The sequence below is a fragment of the Talpa occidentalis genome, unplaced genomic scaffold (genome assembly GCF_014898055.3).
Source record: "Talpa occidentalis isolate TD23 unplaced genomic scaffold, MPIMG_talOcc4v2.1 talOcc4.15, whole genome shotgun sequence".
Classification (NCBI taxonomy): Eukaryota; Metazoa; Chordata; class Mammalia; order Eulipotyphla; family Talpidae; genus Talpa; species Talpa occidentalis.
Window position 1 is genome coordinate 18,478,436 of NW_023601543.1, and position 16,387 is coordinate 18,494,822.

General features: G+C 33.9%; 1 protein-coding gene and 1 pseudogene across 1 annotated transcript in view; both read left to right on the forward strand.

Moving 5' to 3' along the window:
- THOC2 (THO complex subunit 2) overlaps window positions 1-16,387 on the forward strand; it is a 95,693-nt gene that overhangs the window by 17,316 nt on the left and 61,990 nt on the right. Inside the window, 6 exon segments of the mRNA XM_037511991.2 lie at window positions 3,390-3,481; window positions 5,590-5,641; window positions 9,711-9,781; window positions 10,688-10,809; window positions 11,362-11,495; window positions 14,366-14,532. Of these exon segments, the coding sequence (XP_037367888.1) occupies window positions 3,390-3,481; window positions 5,590-5,641; window positions 9,711-9,781; window positions 10,688-10,809; window positions 11,362-11,495; window positions 14,366-14,532 (638 nt within the window).
- Window positions 1,953-3,371, forward strand: LOC119245920 (complement component 1 Q subcomponent-binding protein, mitochondrial-like; annotated as a pseudogene).

Below are 16,387 nucleotides of genomic sequence, written 5' to 3' on the forward strand. Positions count from 1 at the left end.
CATCTCTTCAGATGTATGTTACTACACCACACCAACCATTTCCACCATAGTCCATTGGACCCCTTCCGTCCTTTGCTCCTGACTCTCCACCCACCATTTCTGGTAACCTCAATTTTCTAGGTTTCTTTTTGTGTTTAAATAATCTGATATTTCTCCTTAATGTAATCTCCACTTCCATTCATACTCTTTGGAAATGGCAAGACCTCATCTTTTTCTTAATATCTGAATAGTATTCAGTTGTGTGTGTGTGTATATATATATATATATATATATATATATATATATACACACATATATATGCCACATTATTCTCCATTCATCTGTATTTGTTCTCTACTTTAATCTCTTTTTGTGTTTAAGATTAAAATTCCCTCAGCCCCTTTGAGCACTAGAGCATATTTCCCTCCCTTCCCTGAAGCCCTGCCCTAGAGAACATTCTTTTTTTTTTTTTTTTGATAACTGCTAGTTGTTATATCTTTTTTATTTATTTATACAAGAACTGGGGTACAGGCCAGATGTGTGGGAGGGTGAGAGGATTCACCAGAGACAGCGGGGAACAGAACAGGGAGAGTGACTAAATACACTGCTGAGGGGAGCAGCGGGCAAGACAGGAGAGGTCTGCTGCGCCATGTGGGATTCTCACCGACCAGCTGGGATTGAACCTGCACTGCAGAGGCTGCGGACAGCTTCGCAGTGCAGCGCTCAACCGCCTGCGCCACCAGGGAGGCCCAAAAGAGAACATTCTTATGGGAACTTAGTTTATGATACTCAGCTGTTTTGTCCTAAAAGTGATTGCTTTTTAAAAAATCTTAGTTATCTGGATAGTTTTAAATGAGTTACTATTTTTTGTAAAAGCATCAGTGGAAATTTAATGCATATTCCTACTATACTAACCCTTTGCATTCCGAACCATTTTATGATATTTTGATTTAATTTCTTGTGCCATTTCAAGATAAAACTTCAGGGAAACATGCATGTCTCAAAAAGTTGCGTTGAAATAACCTCAATTCCCCGTAATCACTAATAAATTGCAATGTTCCCTGAGAGGGGACATCCGAGTGATATGCTAGAATTCCGATGTCCCCTGAGAGGGGACAGCGGAGTGCAAAGGGCTAATAAACACCCATCTGAGGAGGTGTGATGCTTTAACTGAATCACAGTGTTGTAAACCAGTGTTACCTCAATAAAAAATAGAATTTTTCTTTTTGTGTTTTAGCTTTTATATAGTTCATTGTAAGCATAATGAAGGCATATTTGTGAAAAATGCAGACTGTATTTTATTCTTCATAAGGAAACAAGATGACTGGCTATTTTTCCTTAGAAACTAATGGACAGATTAATTTCATTGCAAAATACTATTTTCATTGCTTGAGGAGGGATTGATAATAGTTGTGATTTCTATTATATTTCCTTTTTTTGGTGACCAGTAGTCATATTTAGGGAGATGATTTTAAAATATTTGCTTTTTTATTTTGCCCTGAAAGATTTATTTTGTCCCTCAGAAGGGATTTTACATTGACTTTATATTATTTTTAGAGCTACTTGTTTTTCTACTTTTAATGAAGCGAAGAGGTAAAGTTTTTAGTGTATTGCGAAAAAGATGACAAGAAAGATGTGTTTACCTTACCACTAATTTCTCCCTTCCCCCAAAAAATCCTTTTCTGGGGACTAATAGTGAATGGGATTACTTGTGATTGACAGTTCTCATAGAACTGCCCCCCCCTTAAAAAAAAAAAAACAAAAAACTCTGCATGTAGTTCTTCTAGTTTGAATTCTAATGGAAATAAAGATTTAAATTTGGGAAGAAATTTCTCTGACAATAGGATACAGATAAAATTTAGCTTTCTTTTTACTGCTGTTCCTTATCTGTCAATGCAACCCAGAGATTTCATTGACTGAAAATAATTCTGGGGATTTGGTAGCATGAGAAAATGCCTTTAAAAGTGTTTGTGTAGCATTTTCTGCCCAATTTGTGCTTCCTGTCTGCAAATGCTTGCCACAGCATTGTTGCCTCTGCTCTGCCCTGGGCCCTGCCACCTGCCTCTCTGACTTCTGGTGGCCCCTACAGCTGAAGACTGCCTGCTCCCTGGGGCCCTAGCCCTGCTCAGCATGCCTGAGGGGTAGGTGTGGTGGTCTGGCCTCTCCTGCAGCTGCCTCCAGGGCTCTGTGTCTGCTGCTGCAGCATGCTGCATACCAAAGGGGTCAAAGCTTTTGTTGAATTCAATGATGAAATTAAGGAGGTTTAGTAAGCCCCTACCCAAGATGTGGGGAGTTGGGAACTGGAGGTGAAGGAATGGAAGCTGAATTAGTGTGAAAAGTCACTGGAGAAGAGATCACTGTTACTTTCAACATTAACAATAGCATCCCACCAAAAATTTGAAGGAGACTAGGAATCCTCCCAAGGGCAGAGGTTAAAGAACAGGAGCCTGAGTTTACATCCATGCCCAAATTCATGGGTGGCATAAAAGCTTTTGTGTTAGACTGTCACTATCCAGAGGATGAGGTTGGATAAGAAGATGATGGGAAAACATTTTTTTCCATCAGGGAAGTGAGCTTTCAGTCTGCCAGCGAGTCTGAATGGAGGGAAATGAATTACACACTCAACATGGATTCACTGGAACGGGCCTTGTGTGACCCCTAATGGATTCCCTTGTGGGATGAAGGGTAGACACCGTTTTTGCAAATGAGTTGGAGTGGAGCTCCGCACAGTCCTGGAGCATCAGGAGTACATTTCTTTTCTCAGAGACCTTAAGGATTTTGTCAAGAGCCAGTAGAGGAGACAAGATGCTGAATAATTTTATGGCAGGCTTTGACAGTGAACATAAATCTAATCTGAAGGCAGACACATGTATTTGGAAGTGGTTTTCATCTTACTATCATGAAAAGTAATCCAAATTTACATGATTTCTGTTGACCTCTTATTTCCTGTTTGTTTCTTCTCTACAGCTTAATTTCTAGATTTTTATAAAACATGGACAATAAAATTGATTTATCTCCTCCACAAAAAAAAGTGGGAGAATCCAAATTCCAGGTGATGTCCACTTTGAATGCAAATATGTGAAATTTGTAAATGATAGAAAAAAGATTAGAAGAAATGCTCAAGTTGTAATCATAGTAGTGGAGTCAAGGTTAACTTTTCTCTACTTTCAGTATTGTGTTTTTGTAAAAATAAAAGGAAAAAAATTGACTAGCAAAAGTGTTACAGGGCAGCCCCAATATAAAACGGGTTGCAGGCTTTGTGGACTCCACCCCCTAACAAAAGCACGAGAAATTGATTTTTCTTATTGTTTACAATAATTCTGACAAGTAGGAAATATATAGATCTCTCAAAGGCTATGCCTTTCATGTTCAAGACTGTATCCTTATACTCTTCCTTTTCTGTTCAGCAGATTTCCAACAAGCTCTATATGAGTTATCATACCATGTCATTAAAGGAAATCTAAAACATGAACACGCATCTAGTGTTCTTAATGATATTAGTGTAAGTATATATGTATTTTATTAATTTAATCATTGTTATGTGTCTTGTTTTGCCTTTCATAAAAAGATCCTCAAAGTGTATAATCTGCATTTTACTTTATTCAAAATTACAGTGAATGTTTTAAGGTAGTTCATTGCTATAAAACAAAAATTTTAATTTTTTTGTCTGATTAAAGCAGAAAAGATTAGGTAAGCTGGTGGGCAAAAAAAGCCTACTTTGTAATGCAATCAAGGTATTTTTAATTTAAAATGCTACTCTAAAAATAATTTGGCTAGAATATTTTTCTGCAGTATGCATATCAAGACATTTTATTTTTGGTTATGTTTATAAATTTGATATATTGAAAATTGAGGATTAAATTATTTTTCAAACTGAGGTTGCATACGCTAACATTCATTTGATGCACTTTTCATGTGTTTACTGTTTGTTTTAGAAAATAATAACTGGGCTAGCCTTTAAGTGGTTATTATTTTGACTCATTATGTATTTAAGTTAGTAGGCCAAATGTTTTCATGGTTATTTGCTATTTGAATTGAAAGATGAGTGCTCATTTGTAAGGGTATTTATTTTAAACTTGTAGTTTGAGTTTTCAAAATTGTTGTATTCTGTTATTGCATTTGTTTTTAACTTTTATAAAATCATCTGCCAATTTGAGAACAATTTCCATAATAAGTATTACTGAGGTGGGACCCACGGCTTCTTGATACTAGTATGAATTTCCCCTGTGCTGTGTTAAGGTTTTGTAGCCTTTTTTCGTTAGGGTAGGTAATCTTTGTATGATTTTTGTGCTTTCCTGAGGATAGTCTTAAGGAAGTTCTGTATTTAGTTGTGATTTTCCCCCCTCATATTTGAACAGTAGGTTCCTAAACTGTCTCCGATAGTAGCAGCATTAGTTCATATCAGAGTAGTTTATTTCTTAAACAATTAATATTCCATGTTTGAAAACTCTTGTTCTATTGTGATCTTCAAGTAGCCTGAGTACTTGCATTCAAGTAGACTTAGCCAGAATTCATAGCCTTTAAGAAACTAAAGTCTGATCAACAATTAATGTTATTTTATTCTGTAAATTGGACATCATTGTAGGCTATAGAGTTTTTATGGAATCTGATTCTAATACTTTTCCCATTTTATTGGCAGTTAATAGTCCAAGTAAACTTTATGTGTTTATACTTGGTTCTTTATTAACTTGCTTTCTTTGAGTCCTTAATGATATTTGTACTTCTTAATGTATACTTCTTAATGATTATGTATACTTCTGCAACTGGATCGTCTTTGTCATGGTTTTCTCATAGTCCCATATCTTAGCCACAGGAGCAAATCTTTTATGTCTCTTACAGCTCTCAGTTTTTCTTTAGAATTATATTTCTTTCCTTGAGCCTCTGAAAATAGGCTCATTTTAGGTTTGGTATAGTGCGAGTGAACAAATTGTAGTAATTAAATTATTGTTCCTTACTAATGACTCTAACACTGGGCATGGGAGGAAGATGTCAGGGGTCAAATCTAGAATAATATTGAAGTTTTCATCCAGAAATGAGGAGAGAATTTTTGTTTCTCCAAAGGCTATATATATCAGTATATAAATAAAACAGAGATTTTTGGTTATTATTTTCATCTTCAGAAAGTCTTGAGTTAGGGAACACTAGCTTATAATTGTTTTTATATATTTTTAGATTTATGATCATCCATTACTACTTTTATTTTTGCATAGATCAGTATTGACTCAGGCAGAGCACAGCATTAAAATTTTTGGATGAAAAATGTACCATCTTTAAGTCTTACTTTTAGGTAGGTGTGAGGTACCCCAAATTCCAGTGGTTTTTAACATGATGAGACGTTATGGGGAAAATGTTATTTGTGTTCTTTAATATTTCCTAGACACTTGTTTAGGTTTTCTTTAATTTTCATTATAGGCATTTAAACTTTTTTTTAAACTGTTGTTTTCCTATTTTTATTTATAGTATGGAATTTGAAGAATTTTACTACTTGTAACATAGTGGTGTTGGGCTTTTGTTAGTTTTTAAATTTTACTAACAAGTGTTGTTCTGAAACCATACTTTCTGGTGTACTATTCTAGTATTTGCTATGAATAATTTTATTTTTAAAATTAGGAATTTCGTGAGGATATGCCTTCCATCCTTGCTGATGTATTCTGCATATTAGGTAGGTATTAAACTTTTATTTTTCCTGTAGGAAGTGTGATTTGGTAAATGTACTATATTAAATAAATTTTTTCTTTCAAATTAAGGGTTTTACAAATGTATAAATGTTTGTACAAATCTAGAATACATTGTACTTTATAGAGAACATACTATCATAAGTCAAATATGAGTATAAACACTCAAAAGCTATAAATATAATTTAAGAGATTTTTTTTTCTAGAATGTGTTTATATAAATTTGAGCTAAATTAAGTCATTTCTAGTAAAAATGTCAAGTTTTCTGAAGTTAGTGTGAATTATTCAGATTTTAGTAGCCACATAATCTTACTCAATGCAGGTTACCAATGAATGACATAATCTCATACTTAGGACACCCAAGAAATATTTACTACTGTACTTTACATTTGATTCTTGTAAATTTTAGAAAGAAGAAAAAGAACCCGAGTAATCAAAAGTACCTTTGTTTTGAGGATGAAAAACCAACTTTAGAAATAGCAGTTTCTCCATTTGTCCAGAATAAATAAGAATTCATGCAAGGTTTAAAAAAACAAAGAATATTTCTTTGATTTAGAACAAAAACCAGTATCTTTCCTAGGTAGGCATGGATTTTAAAAAATACGTAAAACACATTTATTTCTCTACTATTAAATCTCAACTAAAATAACTGAGCACAGTTTTCTCTGTCACTCTTATGTTTTCTATACCTTTGATCTAATATAAAAAATTACCAGACAGGGGCCTCCCTGGTGGCACAGGGGTTAAAGACACAGTGCTATCAAGCTATTGCCAGCCACTATGACATAAGTTCTATCCCTGGCCAGGGAACTGACCCACATGGCGCAGCAGACTTCTCCTGTCACCCCACTCTGTCTCTGGTGAATCCTCTCACCCCCCCCCACACCTCTGGCTTGCACCCCAGTTCTTGTATGCATAAATAAATAAATCTTATAAAAAAATTTCCAAACATTATAATATTTGCTTTGAGAACATGACATTTACTTTAAAATAAGACATCCTGTGAGAGTTTGTCAAGTTGGAATGAATGATTTTAGCTCATTGCTCTTAATTCCTAGAATTAGATTACCTAAATAGAAATAATTTACTTAAATGTCTTACTGAGAGTCTGTAATTTGATCTCAACAAATGTAAATGCTTGGTGCTTAATCCTTCAAACTGTTAAAATTTCGTAATAACAGTAATGTTGGGGACAAGGCAATATGTACATGGATTGTGTGTGATAGATGAAAAGAGCAGACCAGTGACAGGATGACATATGTCCCAGTCCTCTTTTATTTTCCCTGGCATCATCATTAATGCCTTTTTAAAAAGATCTTAAAACTGTCCTGATTTCGATGATAAAGTATTTGTTCATGTTATCTATTGCTTTGGTTGACTTACAGCAACAACAAAAACCTTGTAAGCTTAATTTTTAAAGCAGGGACTTAATGATATTATATTATGTTACAGGTAAATATGAAACAAGTTTCAGTTAAAATTTTTTTCGTTACTATAAATTTGTAAGATTGGAAGTCTGATTTGTAAGTAACATTTTGTAGAAGTTACCGTTCCTTGATAGTGTCAGGAGTATATTTTATGTCTTTCTTTGTGTAATCAATTATTAGCTTATTAGTAGGTTGTGCTAATTTATTTTCTTTATTGACTTAGCTGGATATTTTTCCCTTCATAGTTATTAAGTAATTTGAATTATTGTTACAAGTCATTGCTTTTTACTGGTGACATGAATTCATAAAGATTAAGTTTGGTTGCTCTTGGGGAATTTCTTTTAGCCTATCAAGTCCAATTTTACAAGCAAGATTAGGACGGCAAACTTGGAAAGAGAATTTCCCACATCTGCCCCCTCACTCACCCACCCCCACCCTTGGCAGAAAAAAAAAATGATCCAAGGGTGACCCCAGACCAAGGTAGGGGAATAGGAGTAAGAATGTGAGCTGTCTCGATTGATTACGATGATAATAATGATGCTAATAGTAATCATAATGTAGGTGCATTTTGGAGCACCTTTTATGTTATAGGCATTGGTATTCAGCTTTTAATTTCATTTCAATCCTCACAGCTTCTGTAAGGGGGTGTAGAGGTCAGAAAATTGAAGCTCAGAGAAGTGATATTTTTCCAGGCCATACAGCCAGGAAGGCAGGGTTTGAACCTAGGTCTTTCTGGTTCCAGAGCCCATGAACTTTTCACTACATTTTGTTTGCCTTTCTAATGTTTTAAAACTTGTAAGAGTAATCAGTACTGTGCTTTCATGGTTAAGATAACTTTCTTTAAAATATTAATTATGTAAGAGTGAGGGGACTGGAGAGCTATATTAACCTGAAAGGGAGGATTGTCTGATGTAACTTGATGTGCTGATGGGCTGTTTGAGCTGGAGTAGTGGTTGATGATTCTGGGGACTAGAGTTATAAAATGACTGAGGGCTTTTTAGTCAATCATAGGGGAAGTTAAAGAACTTATTAGGTACTGATTCAGGGTTGCAGAATCAGGGATAATGAATGATTTTATTAGAATGGTTTCATAAGTTAGGACAAAAAGAATAAAAAAAAATAGGGAGGGCATAGTTGGGATAATTGAGTTCTGTGTTTGATTACATAGTTCAGCTGAGAAATATACCGAGGTCCTATGAACCATTTCCAATCGTGGTTAGGATCTGGAGAATGGTATCTTAATTAGGTTGGAAGGCTAAGAGGAACGTGTACTTGGTTTGAAGAGGGTGCACTTTCTGCCCAGGTGCTTTGATCTTATGAACTTCGAGTGTAGGTCTTAGGGACTTTTGGGCCTTGGAGGGTAGATGTTCATTAAAAGCCCAGCTTAGTCTCAACCAGTCATGATCAGTATCCTTAGAATTCTAGGCTGAGGAGGGACAACAAGACTAGGTAATGGGGAGACATCTAGGAGCAATTAAGTCCCTGAAAGGGACTTATTGAGGAAATGTACTACAATTTACATTTATGAATTGCACCCTAAAAATGTTTCAGTACCCTTGAGCTGACTTTGTGCTTAGCGATAGTGGCCAGGATATTGGGGAATGGCCGCTGTTCGAGACGGGAAAGTGGAGAACCAGAAAAATGTGGATATATTTGATGACAAATCCCTTTCTCTTGGTTCTCAATAATAACAGTGAAAAGTAAACTAGAGGAAAGCAGTGGTAATTTGTCTATTTGGGAAGAACTCTAAAGTCCTTAGAGCATAATTACGTTAATAAAATTGGTGTCTTACTCTATAGCACATTCTAAATTATGAGTTGAATTTAAAAATGGGGTAATGGTATATGATCAGTTAAAGTAATTCTGAGATCAACTTTTTAATCCTGCAAATACTGAAATTTTTGAATCTTGGTATTGAGAGATACAGTTTTATTTCCTCCATACTTCAGATCAGAGATTTGTTTGACAAATTTTCTGAATAATTTACTGAAACCCAAGGAAGTTTCAGTTTTTAAAATATTTAAGTAGGAAGAAAATAATGATCTTTAATAAATTTGCTGACTAGGATTGTATTTCAAATTAGGATGTTAAAAATATCTTCTAATATTATCTTTCCATTGAGTTGGTGGCCAGGTAGCATGGTTAGAACATGGTATATTGTACCAAGGTGTTCTAGGTCAAGGTTTTCATCTTTATGAATAATAGGATCTTTAGAGTTAGAAGAGATCCATGTTGTCACCTAGTTGTCACCACTCAAGGACGGAATCTCTTAAGCATCTCTGACATATGGTCATTTAAACTTTGCTTGAATATTTCTATTTTTCAAAACAGTATTTTTTGAAGCTTTATTGCTTCAAGTGACATAATAGTTAGCTATTATATAATTGACTTACTACTATTTTATGGATATGCCATTTGTTCACAGATTGGTCTCATATCAGAAGTTAATTCTAGGCACTCACATACATATGGAAGATAGTTCCTGCTTCCATAGTTAAAATTTTTTCCAATTTCAGAATTAGGCATTTTAAACATAGATAGTTTTAAAAATAAATACATTATTATTATACTAGAGGGAGTCTAGAAAAATCAGTCAAACATTCATCTTTCTTTTTGTTTGTCATTATAGACATTGAGACAAATTGTTTAGAAGAAAAAAGCAAGAGAGACTATTTTACACAATTGGTATTAGCATGTTTGGTAAGTTTAAAAAAATACATTCCCTTTTTAGATTTTACACTGAATAATTGTAAGCTCAGTTAACATGCTAATGGAGGAGGACAGTGGCTTTCAGTTGACTGTTCATTATCAGATGAGATTTGGTTTTGATATGGAATGCTTTATAAAATTAGACTTGTTAATTATGAAATAGGTATGCTACTATATCACTTAAACTATATGTACATACTTACATGTACATTTATATATTTATATAAGTGTATGAGCACTATACACAGTTAAAATATATCTATATATAAAACCTTTGGTGATATTTCTGACTGCTAAGTCCTAACTAAGATAAAGGTAAGTATCTATCAAGTGAATAGAAATGATTTGGACAACATTTAAACTGAAAAAATTTTCACAAATCCTTTATTAGGCAAGAAGAAACAGTATGGAGATAGTTGAAAAATAATTTTTAGAACTTGTCATAGTCATTGTCTAGTAAGTCATTTTATGTTTATTGATTAGAACCAAGGAGGAATGCCATTACACAGACCTTTGCTGTAGTACTATTTGGCTTAAATAGTGAAAACCGAAGAAGGCTGGATTGCTGTATTAAATAAAATTCAGTTTACAGGCTCAATTTTAATCTATAAATTAATTTTATATATAGTTTTTGTAGGCTGTGCACAGATGCATGTAAGTTTTTAATAAGTTTTTTAAAAAGAGCTATAGTTTCAATTTTCAGTATTTTGAGTCATCATTTTTGTTAAGTTGAGGTTCAAGGCCTTTTCAATAAAGTTGTTGATATGTATAGGGTGTGATTTTAATATTCTTATTTGGGAAAAATTGTTTTGAATATTTTCAAATTAAGATTATGAGATTATGGATGCATAGTTGGAATGCTAAGGAATAACTGACCTTTAATATTTTTTAATACAGTATTTAGTTTCAGACACAGTTCTAAAGGAACGCCTGGATCCAGAAACATTGGAATCATTAGGGCTTATCAAACAATCACAGCAATTCAATCAAAAGTCAGTTAAAATCAAGACAAAACTCTTGTAAGTACATATATGTTTATCTTGCATATAAAATACCTGAGTATGTTTTTAGTTCTCAGTTTGAATACTAGAAGTTTCTGAAGGCAGTTTAAATTTTTTTTGTTGATGTTAGCATGTATCTCGTAAGTTTCCTTCTAAAAATAGCCCAAGGTTATTGAGTCAGTACAGAACTTTACCTGTGTAAAATCAATGTTAATTTTTCCACACAAGTCAAAATAACATTCACTACTTTTATTATTACCAGTGAACTAACATAACTGGCTATACTCTAGTATAATTTTTAGTCAATGATGAAAATAGTGGTATGTTATTTTTTCCTTGGCGTTAGCAATATTCTTCCCTTCTTACTTGGTTTTCCCCGTGTAATTAACATTGGGGTGTCTCTCATGAATCAGTTAATTTTTATCCTGAAAAATACCCACAGAGTTAATTTTCAGGAACTGTTCTTATGATTGTTGTATATAAGAAACTTCAATGAAAATAATACATTATTTTTATGCAAGCCTGTTAATTGAAATTAATATCCTCTTTATAATATTTATCTAATTTCAGTTATAAGCAGCAAAAATTCAATTTGTTAAGAGAAGAGAATGAAGGTTATGCCAAGCTGATTGCTGAATTGGGGCAAGATTTATCTGGAAACATTACTAGTGATTTAATCTTAGAAAACATCAAGTCCTTAATAGGTAAGATATGTTTACATAGTATATGTTACTAAGACAAGTATTTTTAAATGCTGAATATCTATAAAGATAAAATGATTGCATTCACAAAAGGTTTTTGATTTTCAATTAAGAAATGAGACAGGTGTCCAACTTGTATTCTTAAGATTTTATCAGTAATAATAAAATTTGAATGACATTTATGAGAAACCTTTTTGTCAGTTACCTGTGTTTTGTATTAGTTTCTGTATTCTCTAGTATATCTATCTTTAAACTTTAAGTATTTTTGAGTAATTTCATAGAGGCCAGAAAATTAGTAACAAATGTCATACTTTTATAAAATCTTTAGTGAATCTTGAAACTTGGAAATGTTTATAGCTTTCGAATTTGACTTTAAAAATACCTTTACAAGGGACTTTTGATATATAGGCCTTATTTTGTCTTTATAAGAGACTGTTAAAGTAAGTGCAGCATATGTTGCAAAAGTGTAGGAAAAGATAGGAAAGTGCTATTTCCCCTACCTTTAAAATAGAATTTTTTAGGTGATGGATGTGTTAATGGATGGGAAGATTCCTTACATAATGTATGTGTATGTCAGTGATGCATATGTCATTATGATGCATATGTCATGATGTACACATTAAATACCTTATAATTTTATTTGCCAGTTAAGCCTCAATAAAGTTAAATAGATGACTGGATCAAGAAGATGTCGCATATATACACAGTGGAGTATTATTCAGCAATCAAAAAAGATAAACTCATGCCATTTGCAGCAACATGGATGGAACTAGAAGGAATTATGCTCAGTGAAATAAGCCAGAGGGAAAAAGAAAAATATCGGATGGTTTCATTTATAGCAGGAATATAGGGGAACCAAATAAGATATCAGTGTAAAAAAATAACAACAGGGCCTCCCCCTGGTGGTGCAGCGGTTGAGCACTGGGTAGCGAAGCTGCCCGCAGCCTTTGCAGTGCCGGTTCAATATCCGGCCGCTGGCGAGGGTCCCACATGGTGTGCAGACCTCTCCTGCCGCCCTCTGTTCCCCTCAGCAGTGTGCTTTGGTTGATCTGCCTGTTCTGTTCCCCGCTCTGGCTCTGGTGAATTCTCTCACCTTCCCGCACTTCTGACTGTACCCAATGCTTGTATAAATAAATAAATCTTAAAAAAAAATAACAACAGTATAAAACACAACAAAGCCAAAATGAACAATTATAAGTCAGACATAACAGCAGCGGGGGAGGAGGCAGAGGCATCAGAGGGAGGGGGGAGGAGCACAGGGGACTGAGGTGATGGTGCATGGGTGCATTGGTGAATGAGCATCTATGGGGACTACACCTGAGGGGGTGGAGGGGAAGCAAATATTGTTTAAAAATGAACAATGATGTAAACAATAAGGAAAAAAATTAAAAAAAGTTGGGACGGGAAAGCAAACATCCAAAATATTTGTCTTACAATGATATACAATTGAAAGTCCTTTTGTCATTTCACGTACACAGCCAAATATTTCCTTTTAATTCTACTTGTTTTTAAAATATCCTATTTGAAATGTTCTCATGCCTACATTGCTAATTTTAAGAAATACTTTGAAGAAAGTTATATAGTTTTTCTTAAGAATTATCATTTGCTGTGACATGTGTATAAAGAATTTACCGAAAGTATCTTATGTCTCCTGAAATATAAAATTATTTCATACAAATCCTGGTAAGATAAAACAAAAAGTGCCTTTTGACATCTCTGCACATTTGTAAAGAACTTCTTTCCTTTTTCCATAGAAAATGATGCAGTCAGTCTTTGGCCTAGAGAACAAGCATAAGGAAATACCCCTTACAGATTATCCTAAGTGAAATAAATCAGAAGGAAAAAGATAAATACCAGATGGTGTCACTTATATGTACACTATAAAGAAACCAAAGAAAGGGTCAAAGACAAACTTTAAAATCAACCCTTGAAAACTTAGCAGATCCCTAAGTTTTTTGGAATCATTGTCTACATCCTTGGTTTGGTTATGTCTTTCATCTTATATGGCAAAAGTCGTTCTCATTGATTGGACTAACTTTTGACACCTGAGTCATTTAATGGAAAATTCATAAGCCCAATTTTCTTTTGTGAAAGATTGATGTCTGTTAGAAATAAAAGTACACATCTCCTGATAGAATAGCTTTGATGGAGTAATACTGTTAAATAAAATATATTGTCAGTGATTCATATTTTAGCACATTGAAAATATAAACTTGAAAACAATGTGAATGAAACAAAACATTTCCATATAACGTGTTGCTGTTCTAGTGTTTATTCATAAGTTTTACGTAGTAACTTAATGGGAAATTTATAAACCAGCTAGTTTTTCAAAATTTTATTTGATGTCCCTTTCTGTCCCGATAGGCCAGTGTAGTAGTCATTTTTATTTAAAGATTGAACTTTTAGTAAATGTAGGAGCCCTTTATTAGGTTGGAGAATTTGCTAAATCTTACTTCCATGATCTATTGTCAGCGTTTATCAACATTCCAAATACTTCCGCATAAAACATTTAAAGAAAACCATTTAGATGCCTGAGTTATAAAAATGCATTTGATTTTCATGTTTTGCTAAGAATTAAAAAATGTGGATTTCTTTCACTAGCCCAAATACAAACTGATGAGCCAGTGTGGCAATGAAGAAATTTTACTTGAATTAGTGTGTCAGTCCCAGGCTTCCACTCCATTCTGTTCATTAACCCACTTTGTGATCCTGGACAAGTCATATATCTCATCTGTAAAATTTGTGGAGTGGACTTGAATAGAGATTTTTAGATATATTTTTATCTTGTGAAATGAGTTGTCCCTAAAAGTTAATGACTTTACTATAAATGATGTGTAATCAGTTTTGAATCATGTATATCTCATCTATTTCAGGATGCTTTAATCTGGATCCCAATAGAGTTTTGGATGTTATTTTGGAAGTGTTTGAATGCAGGCCAGAACATGATGACTTCTTTATATCTTTATTAGAATCTTACATGAGTATGTGTGAACCGCAAACACTGTGTCATATTCTTGGGTTCAAATTCAAGTTTTATCAGGTAAAAAAAAAATGTGCCTATGTATATGTGGTGTGTGTGTATGTATATACAATTTAATTTGTAAATAATTCATTTCAGCTCAGTCATTCTAGTAGAGGAGATAAATGGATAGTTAATGGTATGATAAGTTTTATATTAGTGGTGTGAATGATGTTATGTGGAAGTATACAGGAAAACATAATAAACTTTTGCCCTGGAAGAGATGTAATCAGGGAAGACTTTATAGATATAATCTTTTTTAAACCTAGTCCTTGGAGAATGAGTAGGGGTACGTTGAGCATTTTCTGTGTAGAAGTATTAAATAGTATGAAGACATGATGACATGAATGTACATAACAGTTTGAAGAAATGGTACATAGTTCGAGGTGGCTGGATTGTAATATGTGGGGAAAAGGAGGGACAGGAAATGAAGTTGGAAAGACAGGCATGCTTTAGATTGTCAAAGATCTTGAATGTTGTGTTGAGATAGAATTTTATTGTATGGTGGCCTATGGAATTTTTTATGGATGTGAATAGGGTCTTAACGTGTTTCTTACATCATGTTTACTGAAACCACTACATTAAATGTTTAGCTAATCTGTGCTCTGATTGTCTTTTAGTCCACCTTTCTTATTATTACTACTGTTACATTCTAAAAGAGCTCTAATTGACATGCTAATCAAAAACCTTTGCCTGTAGGGTGAAATTCAAACTTCTAAACATGGCAGAAAAGGCTCTTCACAGTCTAGTCCCGTTATTTTTTTCCAGCCTCATCTTTAGTGAGTTTTACCCTCAAATCTAATATTACAATCATATTAAATTACTAATCATTTTCAGAACTTAGGTATACAGACATTGCTAGATATAGATCTTTGTTCATGCTGTTCTTTATAACTAGACAACTCTTCTTACTCAGTATTCTCATGTCATTTCTTCATCTTGTCAACTCCTGCCTTTTAATATCAAGTGCTACTTGCTTTGTAAAGTCTTTCCTGATACACTACCCATGCAGAATTAGTCACGTCTTAATCTCTATTCTCATAAAACTCAACATATACACTTCTAGCATTTATCAGATTATATTAGAATAAACCATGTCAATCTCGTTTGCCAGATTGGCGTCATTGAGTGCAGGGTCTATGTTTCACTAATTTCTCTAGTTTACTGCTTTAACCTATAGTAAATGCTTATTAATTGTAACTGACCAATCTGTTTTAGAAAGATAACTCTTAAGGATTTTAATTGTCATTTTGGTGAAACTTTGCTAATTTGTCTACCTGTCTGAGCTACTTCGCTAGTCAAGAAATGCTCATTTATTGAGTGTTTATGATACGCTGTTTTACTAGGTACTAGGGATACTCTGGTGAAGAGTGTCCATTTCTGTCCTCTTGGAGCTCATGTTCAGAATAGTAAGATAATTTCTTTTAGGATTCTCAAATGATGTACCACCTACTGCCTTTTATTTTTTATTTTCCATTCTCTGGGATGCTCTAGAGACAGAAGAGGAATCAGATCATAACCTAAAAGCATGTAATTTTTGAGACCAAACAAGATATATGGCAGAGTTTTGGGCAAGAGCACTTCAACTTTGTTCAAAAGTTAGTTATGGCAGCTGTTCCTTGACCTGTCAGCAGCCTGGGAGCCCACATTTAGTACAAGGAAAGAGAAGTTCAAGTAGTTCATCACATTTTAAGATGCACCAAGATTGTTTTAGGTTTGAGAACCTGAAGTCAACTTACTGAAGTAACAGAGTGGTTGAAATTTAACATGGGCCTCATTGATTAGAATATAGGTTAGGACTTTGGGGGCTATAGGTTTTGGAGCCTGTTTGCAGTGGATAATGATGAACGACTGTGTAACATCAAGTGATGTTAGT